Here is a 12,650-nt window from a genome sequence, read left to right on the forward strand (position 1 = left end):
AAAACTCAATCGCTCTATCTGCGTATTTTGTGATAAATCTGCATGATAATTTTGGAGATTTATTTAGTAAATATTTTAGGTTACGCAGAACAAAATGGTGGAAATGAAATACGGTTATGTGAACTGATATAACTCCAATTTAATGCGGTGAGCGTATAATAGGTTCACATGTGTTCTGTTAGAATGCTGTTACCTATATAAAGTCCCACATTTGTACCACTACAGAGCCAATGTCTATAAATTTATTCTAATGTGAACTAATGTACAGCTTTAAGATGTAGTTTAGGTCAATTGTGTATCATCGTATAATTCTTTCAATATACTGAAATTTTAGAGATCCTTTCTTCTTCCACCGGTTCTCGCTCTTATTTTCCAAGGTTTGTTATTCATTTTCAGAAATTTTTGCACGCGACGTAATATAAACACACAGCTTGTGGGATAAGTGTAATAGAATATCACATTCACATTCATTTTCAGCTTACAGCAAATTAGAGTAGTACTTGTGGACAAATAAACTGCTATTGATGTTAATGGACAACACATATAATCCTTTTAACAGCCTACAGTGCACATGCGAACCATTTAAACACTTCTGTACAGCTAGTAAAAAAAGGTTATTTTAATGATCACAAACAAGTCCTACTACAGCTACTAGCTGTATAACAGTCTCAAACAAGTAAACATAACAGCTTTTGGCTTTATAAATGACCATGTGTGTTCTATTAAAATGCTAGCTCTACAACATCGTACAAGTAGGCTGTTAAACAGCGGTTGCCGTATCTCTACCCTCCTATAATGCTCTTAGTCAGACGGCTGACTAAAGGATAGTTGTTAGAGTATTATAACACCAACAGTCGTATAAAAGTATAACTCTACCCTCCTATAAGTCCCTTAGACAGGTATAGGTGTTATTAATAGCAATAATGCAGCTTATACATCACGAGTGAACTGTAATAATGCTTCAAGTACACCTGGGAACTAAATGTGTACTCTTAAATGGAGTAAAATGCTACTTGGGTAATATAGGGAGGAGAGGCTCTTCTTATTTTTTCTTACATAGGGGGGCGGGGAGGGGGTCAAAAAGTGGCGAAAATCGTCTTACGTAATAAATGAATAACGCCTTACGAGATCGAGACCTCTTAAGTAACGCGCTTTTTTCTACTGACAAAGTGGGTTTGAGTAAAAATAATAAAACATATTCTCTTTCATAACTTTAATATTTATTAAAATTAAAAGAAAAAAAAAATGCATATTACAACTACCAAGCCTTAATACTAATTATCAATAAAATACAAAAAATAAAAATAAAACATAATTTCAACAGGCAACATTTCGGATCAGAGAAGTTTTTGTGCAGTATCAATAATGCCGGCTATTCTGTGCGCCTGTAGATGGTGGGGGTACTTATGGAGGAAGGCGGTAAGGTAGCGACGAAGCTCACCCACTACGAGGGGCAAGTGCACCCGCGTCGCGGGATCCGCGGGGTTCAGGTTTATCAAGGCGTACTCCAAATAACTGCAACAAGCATTTCACAGTCAATACCTACATCAAGAAGTACGTCTAAGAATATAAGATCCGCGCTCATGGTTGACTGGTAGAGAATGCCTTTAGGCATTAAGTCCGCCATTTGTACTCTTGATGTATTGTGCAATTAAGTTTAAATAAATAAATATATAAAAAAATCCGCAAGAGCACTAACGTCGTTAACATGTATTGTAATCAACTAATCAATATACCTAATATAGTTAGGTGACAAACAAACTCACTCATTACTAAAAAATAATTAGACAAAAATCAACCTTATTACAGAAGTAATATGGTTCATTATGGCTATGGAATTGTGGCGGTAATTAGTGAGTGTTGCTTGTCATCTTTGCCATGAATTTATAATACCTAGCCCAAGAAAGATACGGTTGCGCAAAAATATAAATATATAAAAAATAAATTTAAATGTAGGTATATTTAGATATTTTAAATTCAATATTTACAAAAATATGCACATTAGAGGTCCACTAAAGGTAGTTTAACATGTTCATATAGTCCATAAGAATTTATTGGAATACTATTCTGCCCTGAGATTTGTAGATGGAAACAACCCTATTCTATTAAGATATTTACAGAAGTGATTTTGATAACCCAGACGGAGCAAGCAAACGTATTAATTTCATAGAAGTTTGACGTTTAAAATGACGCGTGCCCCGTCTGGGCTTATCAAAATCGCTGCCATCTTAGCTTGGTCTGACTCTATGCCTAATAATAATGCTACAAACATTCTACCCCGAAACAAAAGTGGGTAAAAAGAAGAAAAACGTGTTTTTAGGGTTCCGTAGTCAACTAGGAACCCTTATAGTTTCGCCATGTCCGTCTGTCTGTCTGTCTGTCTGTCTGTCCGAGGCTTTGCTCCGTGGTCGTTAGTGTTAGAAAGCTGAAATTTGGCATGGATATATAAATCAATAAAACCGACAAAGTCGTACAATAAAATCTAAAAAAATATTTTTTTTTAGGGTACCTCCCCTACACGTAAAGTGGGGGTGATTTTTTTTTTTTCGCTTCAACCCTAGAGTGTGGGGTATCGTTGGAAAGGTCTTTCAAAACTAATAGGGGTTTTCAAGAAACATTTTTTGATAAAGTGAATATATTCGGAGATAATCGCTCCGAAAGAAAAAAAAATTGTGTCCCCCCCCCTCTAACTTTTGAACCATAGGTCCAAAAAATATGAAAAAAATCGTGGAAGTAGAGCTTAAGAAAGACATTAAATGAAAACTATAGCGGACATGATCAGTTTAGCTGTTTTTGAGTTATCGCAAAAAGTTTTCCCTCCATAGTAAAAAAACTTACTTTAATTAGGTACTGATTATGCAAATTTGCCTATTTGTTTAACTCGGGTGAAAGGTACCGTTTCATCCCTTGGTTAACAATTTACTATACTTTAAGCTCCAGTTTAGTTTATTGTGACGGAAGAGTAACTACGGAACCCTACACTGAGCGTGGCCCGACATGCTCTTGGCCGGTTTTTATTTTATTTAAATTAACTCTAGTTATTTTTATACGGACGATACAAGCTACTTATACTAAGAATCCTACAATGTTTTCTTATTAGATATAAGATATTAATATATTGTTTTTTTTTCTGAACTCCCCATCGGCACAAACCTCCTCAAGGTTTTGCCTACGATGGGTGTTGTATTAAATTCTAGACTGTAACTTATTTTGTTTATTCAATAAATAAATAAAAAATTGCAAGCATTAACGACATTTTTGCCTTAAATTAGTAAAAATCGGCATCATATAAAATGTATCCATGGAAAGCTAAATAAATCTACAAATATTCGGCGCATGTGATATTTGTCTTAATTTGCTAGAAACAAATAACAAATACAACAGACACAATAAGTAAACAAATGATAATTAGTTCTTTGTTTAAACATAGGTACAACGATATTTTATACTAGAACCATGATAAATATCCGTTGAACTAATAACATCAGCTCTTACTAATTATTTCAAATTCGCCATACCTCCGGTCCGTAAAATGATCCAGTCATTTTCAGACAGTCAGTAATAGCCCAGAAAGATAATAGATAATTGTAAGTAGGAGTAGATTGATCGTGGAATCGATCGCAGCTAGAGCACAGAGTTCCGGGGCAAGATTGGTCGTCAACGTCATTCTAATGAATACCTAGGGAATTGATTTAATCCAATGAATGACCTCGAAGAGAGGAGGCATTTTGGTCCAGAAATGCTTAGGACATCAAAGTATCTAAATCTGGCACAGTCTGATCTCATTTACCTGTATGGTCTAGCGGGTTAGTAACCCTTTAAAGCCGACGGTCCTGGCTTCAAACCCAGGTAAGGTCTAAAGTACCTATAACACTTACCAGCTTACTGTGGCACTTTGTCAATTTAGTTGATATTGGGATGTAGCCGCACGTGTCAGTTGATGCTTTTGGCAGTCAAGGGGTTTAAGAGTTTAAGGGGCAAATACTAACTACTACTATTACCTGCACTTGAGCGGCGTATCCAGCAACAAGTCAGTAGCCAGCTGCTGCAGCAGGCTCAGCAGCACCGGCTGCGCCAGCGCCGGCCGCGCCGCCACCGGCACCGCGCGGCACGCCGACACCACCACCGCCAGGTCCGCCGCCAGCAGCGCGCGGGAGAACGCGCCATTCACGTCGCCAGAGCGGATCAGCATTGATACTTCCGCTGTATACATCTAGAACGAAAGTAATAACTCTTTTGCTGTCAGTGTCGAACAACAGGCAGCCAGCTGTCAGAAGGAGGAGCAAGCAGATTTTACAGGTTACAGGACTTTTATAAAACGTGACCTTTGTTTAAATGTAATCGGTTGTTGAAGCGTACGCACGCAAGTGACTCCAGGTATATTTTAAGCAAGTGGCCTGCCTTCAAAAACCTATACTCACATTCCTTTCTTGGACAATCCCATGCTGTATAAAGTTCCCTGAGAAAACTTCAACAGAAATGCATTCCGTAGGAGGAGCGTTCACGAAAGGAATCTTTGCTCTATAAAAGCAGTGAGTAAATGCCCCTCCGCATCCAACGAAGAGCGATGTGGTGATAAAAAGCAGCAGGCATCATGTCAAACAGTTCCTAACACAAATAGTATCTAGGCTTACCATGCGATCGACAGGAGACAGGCCAGCATGTTCGTTAAGTTCAGGTAGTTCAGAGCTAGCATCAGGGAGCGGGTCTGGGGATTCAGCTCGGCCTGAGTCACACTCCGACATTTGCGGTGCGGCATTGGAGACCTCATGGCGCCACTGTTTTAGCTCTCGCTCGATGACCCTAAGAAATAAACAGAGTTTAAGACTAGACGGGGTATATAGAAAGATTCATCCGCCACACATTGGCCCGGTTTATACAATTATTAGTGTTTAGTGAACGCGCACTAAACACTAATAATTGTATAAAAATTGAACAAACACGAATCAAATGTAAATAGCCTCTATATATAAGGTGGCATTTTCAATAATTTTTAAAACTAAATACTTAAAAGTCAGAAAGCTGATAACTCTGCACCGTATTTGATAACACAGTGTTCAGAGACAAACTTCTCATCATGTGTCTCTCCGGCGTTACCCTATTAATCGTCTGTAATAGATGAAAGGGCGAATGCGATGCGATGGTGAGAAAATCAAAAACAATTATAAATCTTACTTCTCGGTAGTACTAGTAACAGCATCCCCCAACCGCCGACTGCCATCGCAAGCATGCTTCAACAAACTCTCGTGTCTCTGCAGGGCTTCTTATAAGGATTATGACTGTCATGATGATCAGCCAACAGGACTTTTGCATCGTAATAAAACATAATAGAAATCTTACTTCTCCGAAGTACTAGTGACAGCATCCACCAACCGCAGACTGCCATCGCAAGCATGCTTCAACAAACTCTCGTGTCTCTGCAGGGCTTCTTATAAGGATTATGACTGTCATGATGATCAGCCAACAGGAGATTTGCATCGTAATAAAACATAATATAAATCTTACTTCTCCGAAGTACTAGTAACAGCATCCACCAACCGCCGACTGCCATCGCAAGCTTGCTTCAACAAGCTCTCGCGTATCTGCAGGGCTTCTTGTAAGGATTATGACTGTCATAATGATCAGCCAACAGGACTTTTGCATCGTAATAAAACGTAATAGAAATCTTACTTCTCCGAAGTACTAGTGACAGCATCCACCAACCGCCGACTGCCATCGCAAGCATGCTTCAACAAACTATCGTGTCTCTGCAGGGCTTCTTATAAGGATTATGACTGTCATGATGATCAACCAACAGGAGGTTTGCATCGTAATAAAACATAATAGAAATCTTACTTCTCCGAAGTGCTAGTAACAGCATCCACTAACCGCCGACTGCCATCGCAAGCATGCTTCAACAAGCTCTCGCGTCTCTGCAGGGCTTCTTATAAGGATTATGACTGTCATGATGATCAGCCAACAGGAGGTTTGCATCATAATAAAACGTAATACAAAGCTTACTTCTCGGTAGTACTAGTCACAGCATCAACAAGCCGACTGCTGCCGTCGCAAGCTTGCTTCAACAAGCTCTCGTGTCTCTGCAGTGCTGTTTGTAAGGACTGTGATGTCTGCCGCAATGCTTCGGCGTTGCATGCGGTATTCTCTTCCACTATAAACAGTAAGCAGTAAAGGCAGGTAATTATATCTACAATGGGTGTATCACGACGGTTAAAAGTCCAAACTTGAGGAGAGGCAGGTAACCAAATTGCAATTTTTCATGCTGTGTTTACATAGCGCCATCTATGCCATTCGGGCGGTAGCGGCGGTGGCGCGGTACTACAAGCAGCATGTCAGTCTGTCTGGCAGGATAATACTTACATTATGCTAATTTTACGGTTTTTAGGGTTCCGGATCAAAATGGAGCAAAACGAACCCTTATGGTAGTTATAGTGCGACTCTGTCCGTCCATCTGTCTTGCTTTGCCAAATATCTTGAGAACTACTTGAGCTATCGAGTTGTAATTTGGAATAGTTATATATACAACGCTAACGCAGATATATTGTATTATTAGGTTTTTTTTTATTAAGTATAGAAAATGCCCTATATAACTAGGTCCAGTGGGACTGTGGGATATCATTTGAAAAAGTTCAAATTGTACATTCCAAAACAATTTTTTTCATAGTGGAAAAAAAAGGACTATATTTTTTTTATATATCATTCATATTATCATAAATATTATAGGAAAAATATAATCACACCTCTATTGTGATAACATTTTTTTTATTATCAAAAACATTTTTTAAATTTTTTTGCAATTTAACCTCTTCTGCGGGTGTTTTTTATACTTGAAATTTCTATGAGATTACATTAAAACCATGTTCTACAAATGAAACAAAAATTGTTGAAATCGGTTCACATCATAAAAAACCGGTCAAGTGCGAGTTCGATTTACTCGCGCACCGAGGGTTCCGTACAAACTTCGAATTATCTATCACGCGAAAGACTTCATCAGAAATACCTATAATAATTGTCCGATATTTGTGCACAGCGCCATCTATCGGCAAATTGTCCAACTAATTTGCGCCATGTAGTGCACGTATGTTGGTTTTTCGATGACAATTCTCTCATGTGAACCGATTCCGAAAATTGTTATTTTATTTGAAAAAATGCCTTTAATGTAATCTCATAGAAATTCCAAGCGTAAAAACACAGTAAAGTTGGTTAAATTACAAATTGAATTCGGAAATGTTTTTTGTTAATTAAAAAAACAGTTATCAATATAGAAGGTCTGATTGTATTATTCGTGTAAAGTTTATAGTAATGTTAATATTATGTAAAAATGTCATAATTTTTTTCGGTAAACTTCGAAGATAAGAGGGGGGGGGGGGGGTATTATTTTCACATTTTCCTTCATAAATCAATTTATTTTTGGAATTTGCAATTTGAACTCTATTAAATAATACCCCCCAAGGGTTAGCGTTGTTCATAACTATTCCAAATTTCCATTCTATAGCTTAAATGGTTCCTGAGATATTTAGTGATGGGACAGATGACATAATAGGGTTGTTTCCATCTACGAATCTTAGGGCAGAATTGTATCCCAATAAATTCTTTTGGATTATAAGAACATGTTAAACTACTTTTAGGGGACCTGTAATGACCATATTTTTGTAAATATTGAATTTAAAATATGTTTTGGCACTCGGTACGTGACCAAACTCGAAACGTCTTTGAAGATTCTGATGACGTCACAACTCTCGGATTGACACTGTTGACAGTTAGGCGATAAACAACAAATGTCAGTTGACAGCTCGTGTCTTCTACGTGTGTATGTAGTTATGTGTCAAACCGTAAACTGTGACGTCACACAATTTTCAAAGAGCGTTTTGGGCGCGAAAGCATCCGTCAAAATATATTTTGTTAATTTAACATATTTAAAGCCGTTTTTAGTATAAAAGTTGAAATTTAGGGCAACTTTTAGTTAATATAGAACGTAATACAAGCGTTTCAAAAAATTGGAAACAACCCTATTGACACTGAATAAGTTACTTAAAAGAGACAGCAATACAAGATTGCTGTCTCTATCTGGCATGACACTTACGGTCAGCAAACGCAGTGGCGACCATCTTGGTGACATGTTTGAGCAGCTGCCGATATGTGCGCGCTCTATTACCGACACGTACACCGGCGACACTTCAATGCTGAATAAGTTCCTTATAAGAGGCAGTAATACAAACAGCATGTTCTCACTGTCTGGCATAACACTTACGGTCGGCAAACGCACTGGCGACCATCTTGGTGACATGTTTGAGCAGCTGCCGATGCGCGCGCTCCATTACCGGCACGTACTTACTCCGACCGACGAGCTTTAAATACTGAATAAGTTCCTTATAAGAGACCGCAATACAAGCATGCTGACTCTATCTGGTATAACACTTACGGTCAGCAAACGCAACGGCGACCATCATGGTGACATGCTTGAGCAGCTGCTGATGCGCGCGCTCCATGATCGGCACGTACAGCGTCGACACTTCAATGCTGAATAAATTCCTTATAAGCTCGTTAATAGACGCAGTTGTTGACAACACTATGCGCTGCTTCAAGTCCTATAATACAAAATACAATAGAAATATAAAAAAAATAATTCAATAAACACTCCTAGCCTACCACGCAGTTCGTTCATAATATGATGACATCCATTTCGTGATTCGTATTGCATTTCGTCATTGCGAATTCGTCCATATTGTGATTTGTCATTACCTCGCTCTGCAGTAAGTCCGTCAGCGCAGTCCCGACGCGGCGCTCCAGGCTAGGTCGGGCTTCAATGGCGCTCAGTAGACTCCTCGCACCGCTCTGTCCATTCTTTTCCCTATATATAAATACAACATAGGTGTAATTTTTAAACGAACCCGATTCACCAAACAGTATACAGGATGAATATGTAGGTGATATTTAGCAACTTTTACTATGGAACTAATCCCGAAATCGCGAGAAAAAAAAAATACTCTCCCATAGAAAATGTCAAGGTAATAGCGCTGGTGGCCTAGCGGTAAGAGCGTGTGATTTTTTTTGCGATTTCGGGGTTGGTCCCATAGTAAAAGATGCTCAATATGACCTATATATTCAGAATGTTTATTTAGTCACCTGCAATAATTTACTGAGTGAATGTATATGCCATACTGAGCAACTTTTACTATGGGCTGACCCCGAAATCGCGAAAAAAAAATTGTCTTTTTCATAAATTATGGCTTCACAGTTTCTATGGAAGAGTAAATTTTTTTTCGCGATTTCGGGGTTGGTCCCATAGTAAAAGTTGCTCAGTATGATATATATATATTCACCCCGTAAATTGTTGCAGGTGCCTAATAAACAGCGTGTATAGACATGCCATAAATGTATGGTCTTTACCGGAGACCATGAATTTTAATCAAAGGAATGTTTTTTTTTTTTATACTACGTCGGTGGCAAACAAGGATACGGCCCGCCTGATGGTAAGCAGTCTCCGTAGCCTATATACGCCTGCAACTCCAGAGGAGTTACATGCGCGTTGCCGACCCTAACACCCCTCCCTCCCCTCGTTGAGCTCTGGCAACCTGGCAATGTTCATTTCAGGGCTGTGAATAGATCTCAACTACCGGAGGGTCCCTAACTAAACATTTAATTATTTTCAAGCGGTAACGCATATTTTAGCTAGATAAATATGTGGCTTTCCATCAGAGAAGGGTCCTTATGCACATGGAGCTTAAGGACCCTTCTCTAATGGAAAAGCCATATATACCTACATTACGGCGTCAATGGCGTCTTTGCACCCGCAAATTCATAAGTAATTTCGCTTCATCTCGACTATATTTCGCGCGAGCTCACGAACATTTTCACATACGGCAAGTAAACTCACGTACCCGTCTTCGGCAAGTTTGTCCAGCAGCTCGGCCAGCACAGCGCCCAGTTCGTCGCCAGCGTTCCGGACGCGGACCTGCTCCGTCAGGTCGGCCAGCAGTCGGGCCTGCTCCGCGCAGATTTCTGCCGAAGGTAGCCCATGTTAAATAAATAAGATAATAATAATTTTATAGTAATTCAGCCTATATACATCCCACTGCTGGGCACAGAGGCCTCCTTTCATGGGAGAGACGGCTTGGACTATAGTCCCCAATCTGGCCCAATCTGGGCTTAAAAAATACTATACAGAATGTTTATTAAGCCACCTGCAATAATTTACGGGCTGAATATAAAGGTCATACTGAGCATCTTTTACTATGGGACCAATCCCGAAATCGCGAAAAAAAATTTACTCTTCCATAGAAACTGTGAAGCCAAAATGTATGAAACAGACAAATTTTTTCTCGCGATTTCGGGGTCGGTCCCATAATTAGTAAAAGTTGCTCAGTAATCTCAGTATGGCATATACATTCACTTTGTAAATTATTGCAGGTGACTAAATAAACATTCTGAATATATAGGTCATATTGAGCATCTTTTACTGTGGGACCAATCCCGAAATCACGAAAAAAAATTTACTCTTCCATTTACGATCCTGTACATCACAATGGAGGAGCGGTGTCTCTTGACACAGGTAATTTTATACTTAAAAAGAGGCATTTTTATTTTATTTTATAGAAACTGTCAAGCCAAAATGTATGAAACAGACAATTTTTTTCTCGCGTTTTCGGGGTCGGTCTAAATAAACATTCTGTATAAGTGGAAGCACCGAACTCAATCGACCGATCCTGTTATATCTGTTGTATTTAGGTATAAATGTGAGTTTTAGGGTTCCGAACCAAAAAGGTACAAAAGGAACCCTTATGGTGCGACTGTGTCCGGCCGTCCGTCTGTCTGTCTGTCACATCGGTAAATATCTCGAGAACCACTTATGCTATCGATTTGAAATATGGAATAATTATGAAAAACACTAACCCAGACACATCAAAATGGAAAATGCCCAATATAAAGAGGGGGCAAAATTTTAAAGTCTGGTGACTAAAGTGGGGTATTATTTGAAAGAGCTCAAATTGTACATTCCAAAGCATTTTTTTTCATAGAGAACAAAACATTAATTATAAAGGAAAATGTGTAAAAAAAATACCGGTACCCCTCCCACCCTTATCTCCGAAGTTTACCGACTAAAAATTATACAACATTACAATTTTTAACATAATATTAATATTAGGTACTATAAAATTTACAGGAAAAATATAATCAGACCTCTATCTTGGTAACTTTTTTTTTTAATTAACAAAAAACCTTTTCTATTTCAGTTTGCAATTTAACCAACTTTACGTGTGTTTATTACACCTGAAATTTCTATGAGATTACATAAATACACGTATTTGCTATCACTATTTGCTATCATAGATAATATTATTTACCTATAGACATTTCAGATACTCTCCCATACACACGGACACGCGGGCGTACTCACAGACACACACACGCTCATGCACACACACACACACGCACACGCACATGCACACTCACACACGCACACATACACGCACACGCACACACACACTCACCCCTCTCCCTACTCCCCACTTAAGGGAACTCTCCATAGCCATACACACACCCCTCCCCCTACTCCCCTCTTAAGTGAACTGGAAACCTGGTATCTTTACCCTGTAAGTTTATTAATTTTCTTCTCTATTTTCTACTCAACTCATCATGTAGTAATATAGCATTTTCTGTATTTTAAGTTAATCTGTATCACCTTTGTTAGTTAAGATACTTTACTGCGGAAGAGCGGTGTCTCTTATCACAAGTATCTCTGAATACTTAAAAAGAGACATCTACCCTGTTATTGTAAAAAGCATGTATGCTAACGAATAAATAAAATTTTATTTTTTATTTATTTTATTTTCAAATAAAACATCAATTTTTGGTATCGGTTCACATGATAGAGAATTGTTCTCGAAAAACCAACATACGTGCATTACATCGCGCAAATAAGTTAGACAATTTGCCGATAGATGGCGCTGTACACAACAATACTATAGGTACTTCTATTCAAAAGTCTTTCGCCCTTAAGTTACACGAGATAATTCAAAGTGTGTACGGAACCCTCGATGCGCGAGTAAGACGAACTCGCTCATGACCGGTTTTTTTTTTTATTCCAACACAATGGGTTGTAAACACCGGCTTGAAATTTTTTTACGATTACTTCTAGTATTCAAGCTAGTACCAAATACTTAGACTGAATATTAGTGATTATTAATATATAGACAATTCATCCAAATTTACTCACCATTCAATTTGTCAACTTTCCTCTCCAAACTCAAAAAGCCATCATGAGACTGCACACCACTGTCGTCGCCAGTATAATTCTCATTCCACTCACTATTTTTATAAACATTTTCTACCAAAGAATCTAAAGATTTCGAGCGCTTCATTTTCTTCGACGGAACGGCGTTGGCCATTTTGCAATTGATTTAAGTTTTGTCTAAGTACCCTCTTTCTGTTGTTACAAAACTAAATAGTTGAAGTAAGAAGTTGGTTGGAATGGACTTTATTGCTAGTGATACGTGATTTTGCTTGAAACTCTCAAAGCCCTCAAGACTCCACTATTCAAAACCACCATTTGCACTCATGCTGAAGCGAGGGTCTGAATATATTAGTAAAAGGGGTTAAAGTTTAATCCCACACTTTAACCGTTAAACAACAACTTTTCCCCTTGTCAAAAA

General features: G+C 38.5%; 1 protein-coding gene and 1 long non-coding RNA gene across 2 annotated transcripts in view; both read right to left on the reverse strand.

Moving 5' to 3' along the window:
- The window catches only part of LOC133518436 (uncharacterized), a 107,971-nt gene that overhangs the window by 45,303 nt on the left and 50,018 nt on the right, over window positions 1-12,650 (reverse strand). The window lies entirely within an intron of this gene.
- On the reverse strand, window positions 1,199-12,401 carry LOC133518426 (enhancer of mRNA-decapping protein 4-like). Its single transcript, XM_061852110.1, has 8 exons — window positions 12,215-12,401; window positions 9,879-9,999; window positions 8,740-8,848; window positions 8,420-8,585; window positions 6,001-6,148; window positions 4,635-4,803; window positions 4,002-4,213; window positions 1,199-1,515 (listed from the first exon to the last, which is right to left on the reverse strand). The coding sequence occupies exons 1-8, from the start codon at window positions 12,384-12,386 to the stop codon at window positions 1,338-1,340; spliced, it is 1,275 nt and encodes a 424-aa protein (XP_061708094.1). The 5' UTR covers window positions 12,387-12,401; the 3' UTR covers window positions 1,199-1,337.

This window comes from Cydia pomonella, chromosome 5 (genome assembly GCF_033807575.1).
Source record: "Cydia pomonella isolate Wapato2018A chromosome 5, ilCydPomo1, whole genome shotgun sequence".
Classification (NCBI taxonomy): domain Eukaryota; kingdom Metazoa; phylum Arthropoda; class Insecta; order Lepidoptera; family Tortricidae; genus Cydia; species Cydia pomonella.

Coding starts and splice junctions, on each gene's coding strand:
- LOC133518426 (XM_061852110.1), bottom strand. CDS start 12,386: ATGGCCAACGCCGTTCCGTCGAAGAAAATGAAGCGCTCGAAATCTTTA. Junction 10,000..12,214: donor GAAAGTTGACAAATTGAATG/GTGAGTAAATTT, acceptor TACCTTCGGCAG/AAATCTGCGCGGAGCAGGCC. Junction 6,149..8,419: donor CGCCGTTGCGTTTGCTGACC/GTAAGTGTTATA, acceptor TACTGTTTATAG/TGGAAGAGAATACCGCATGC.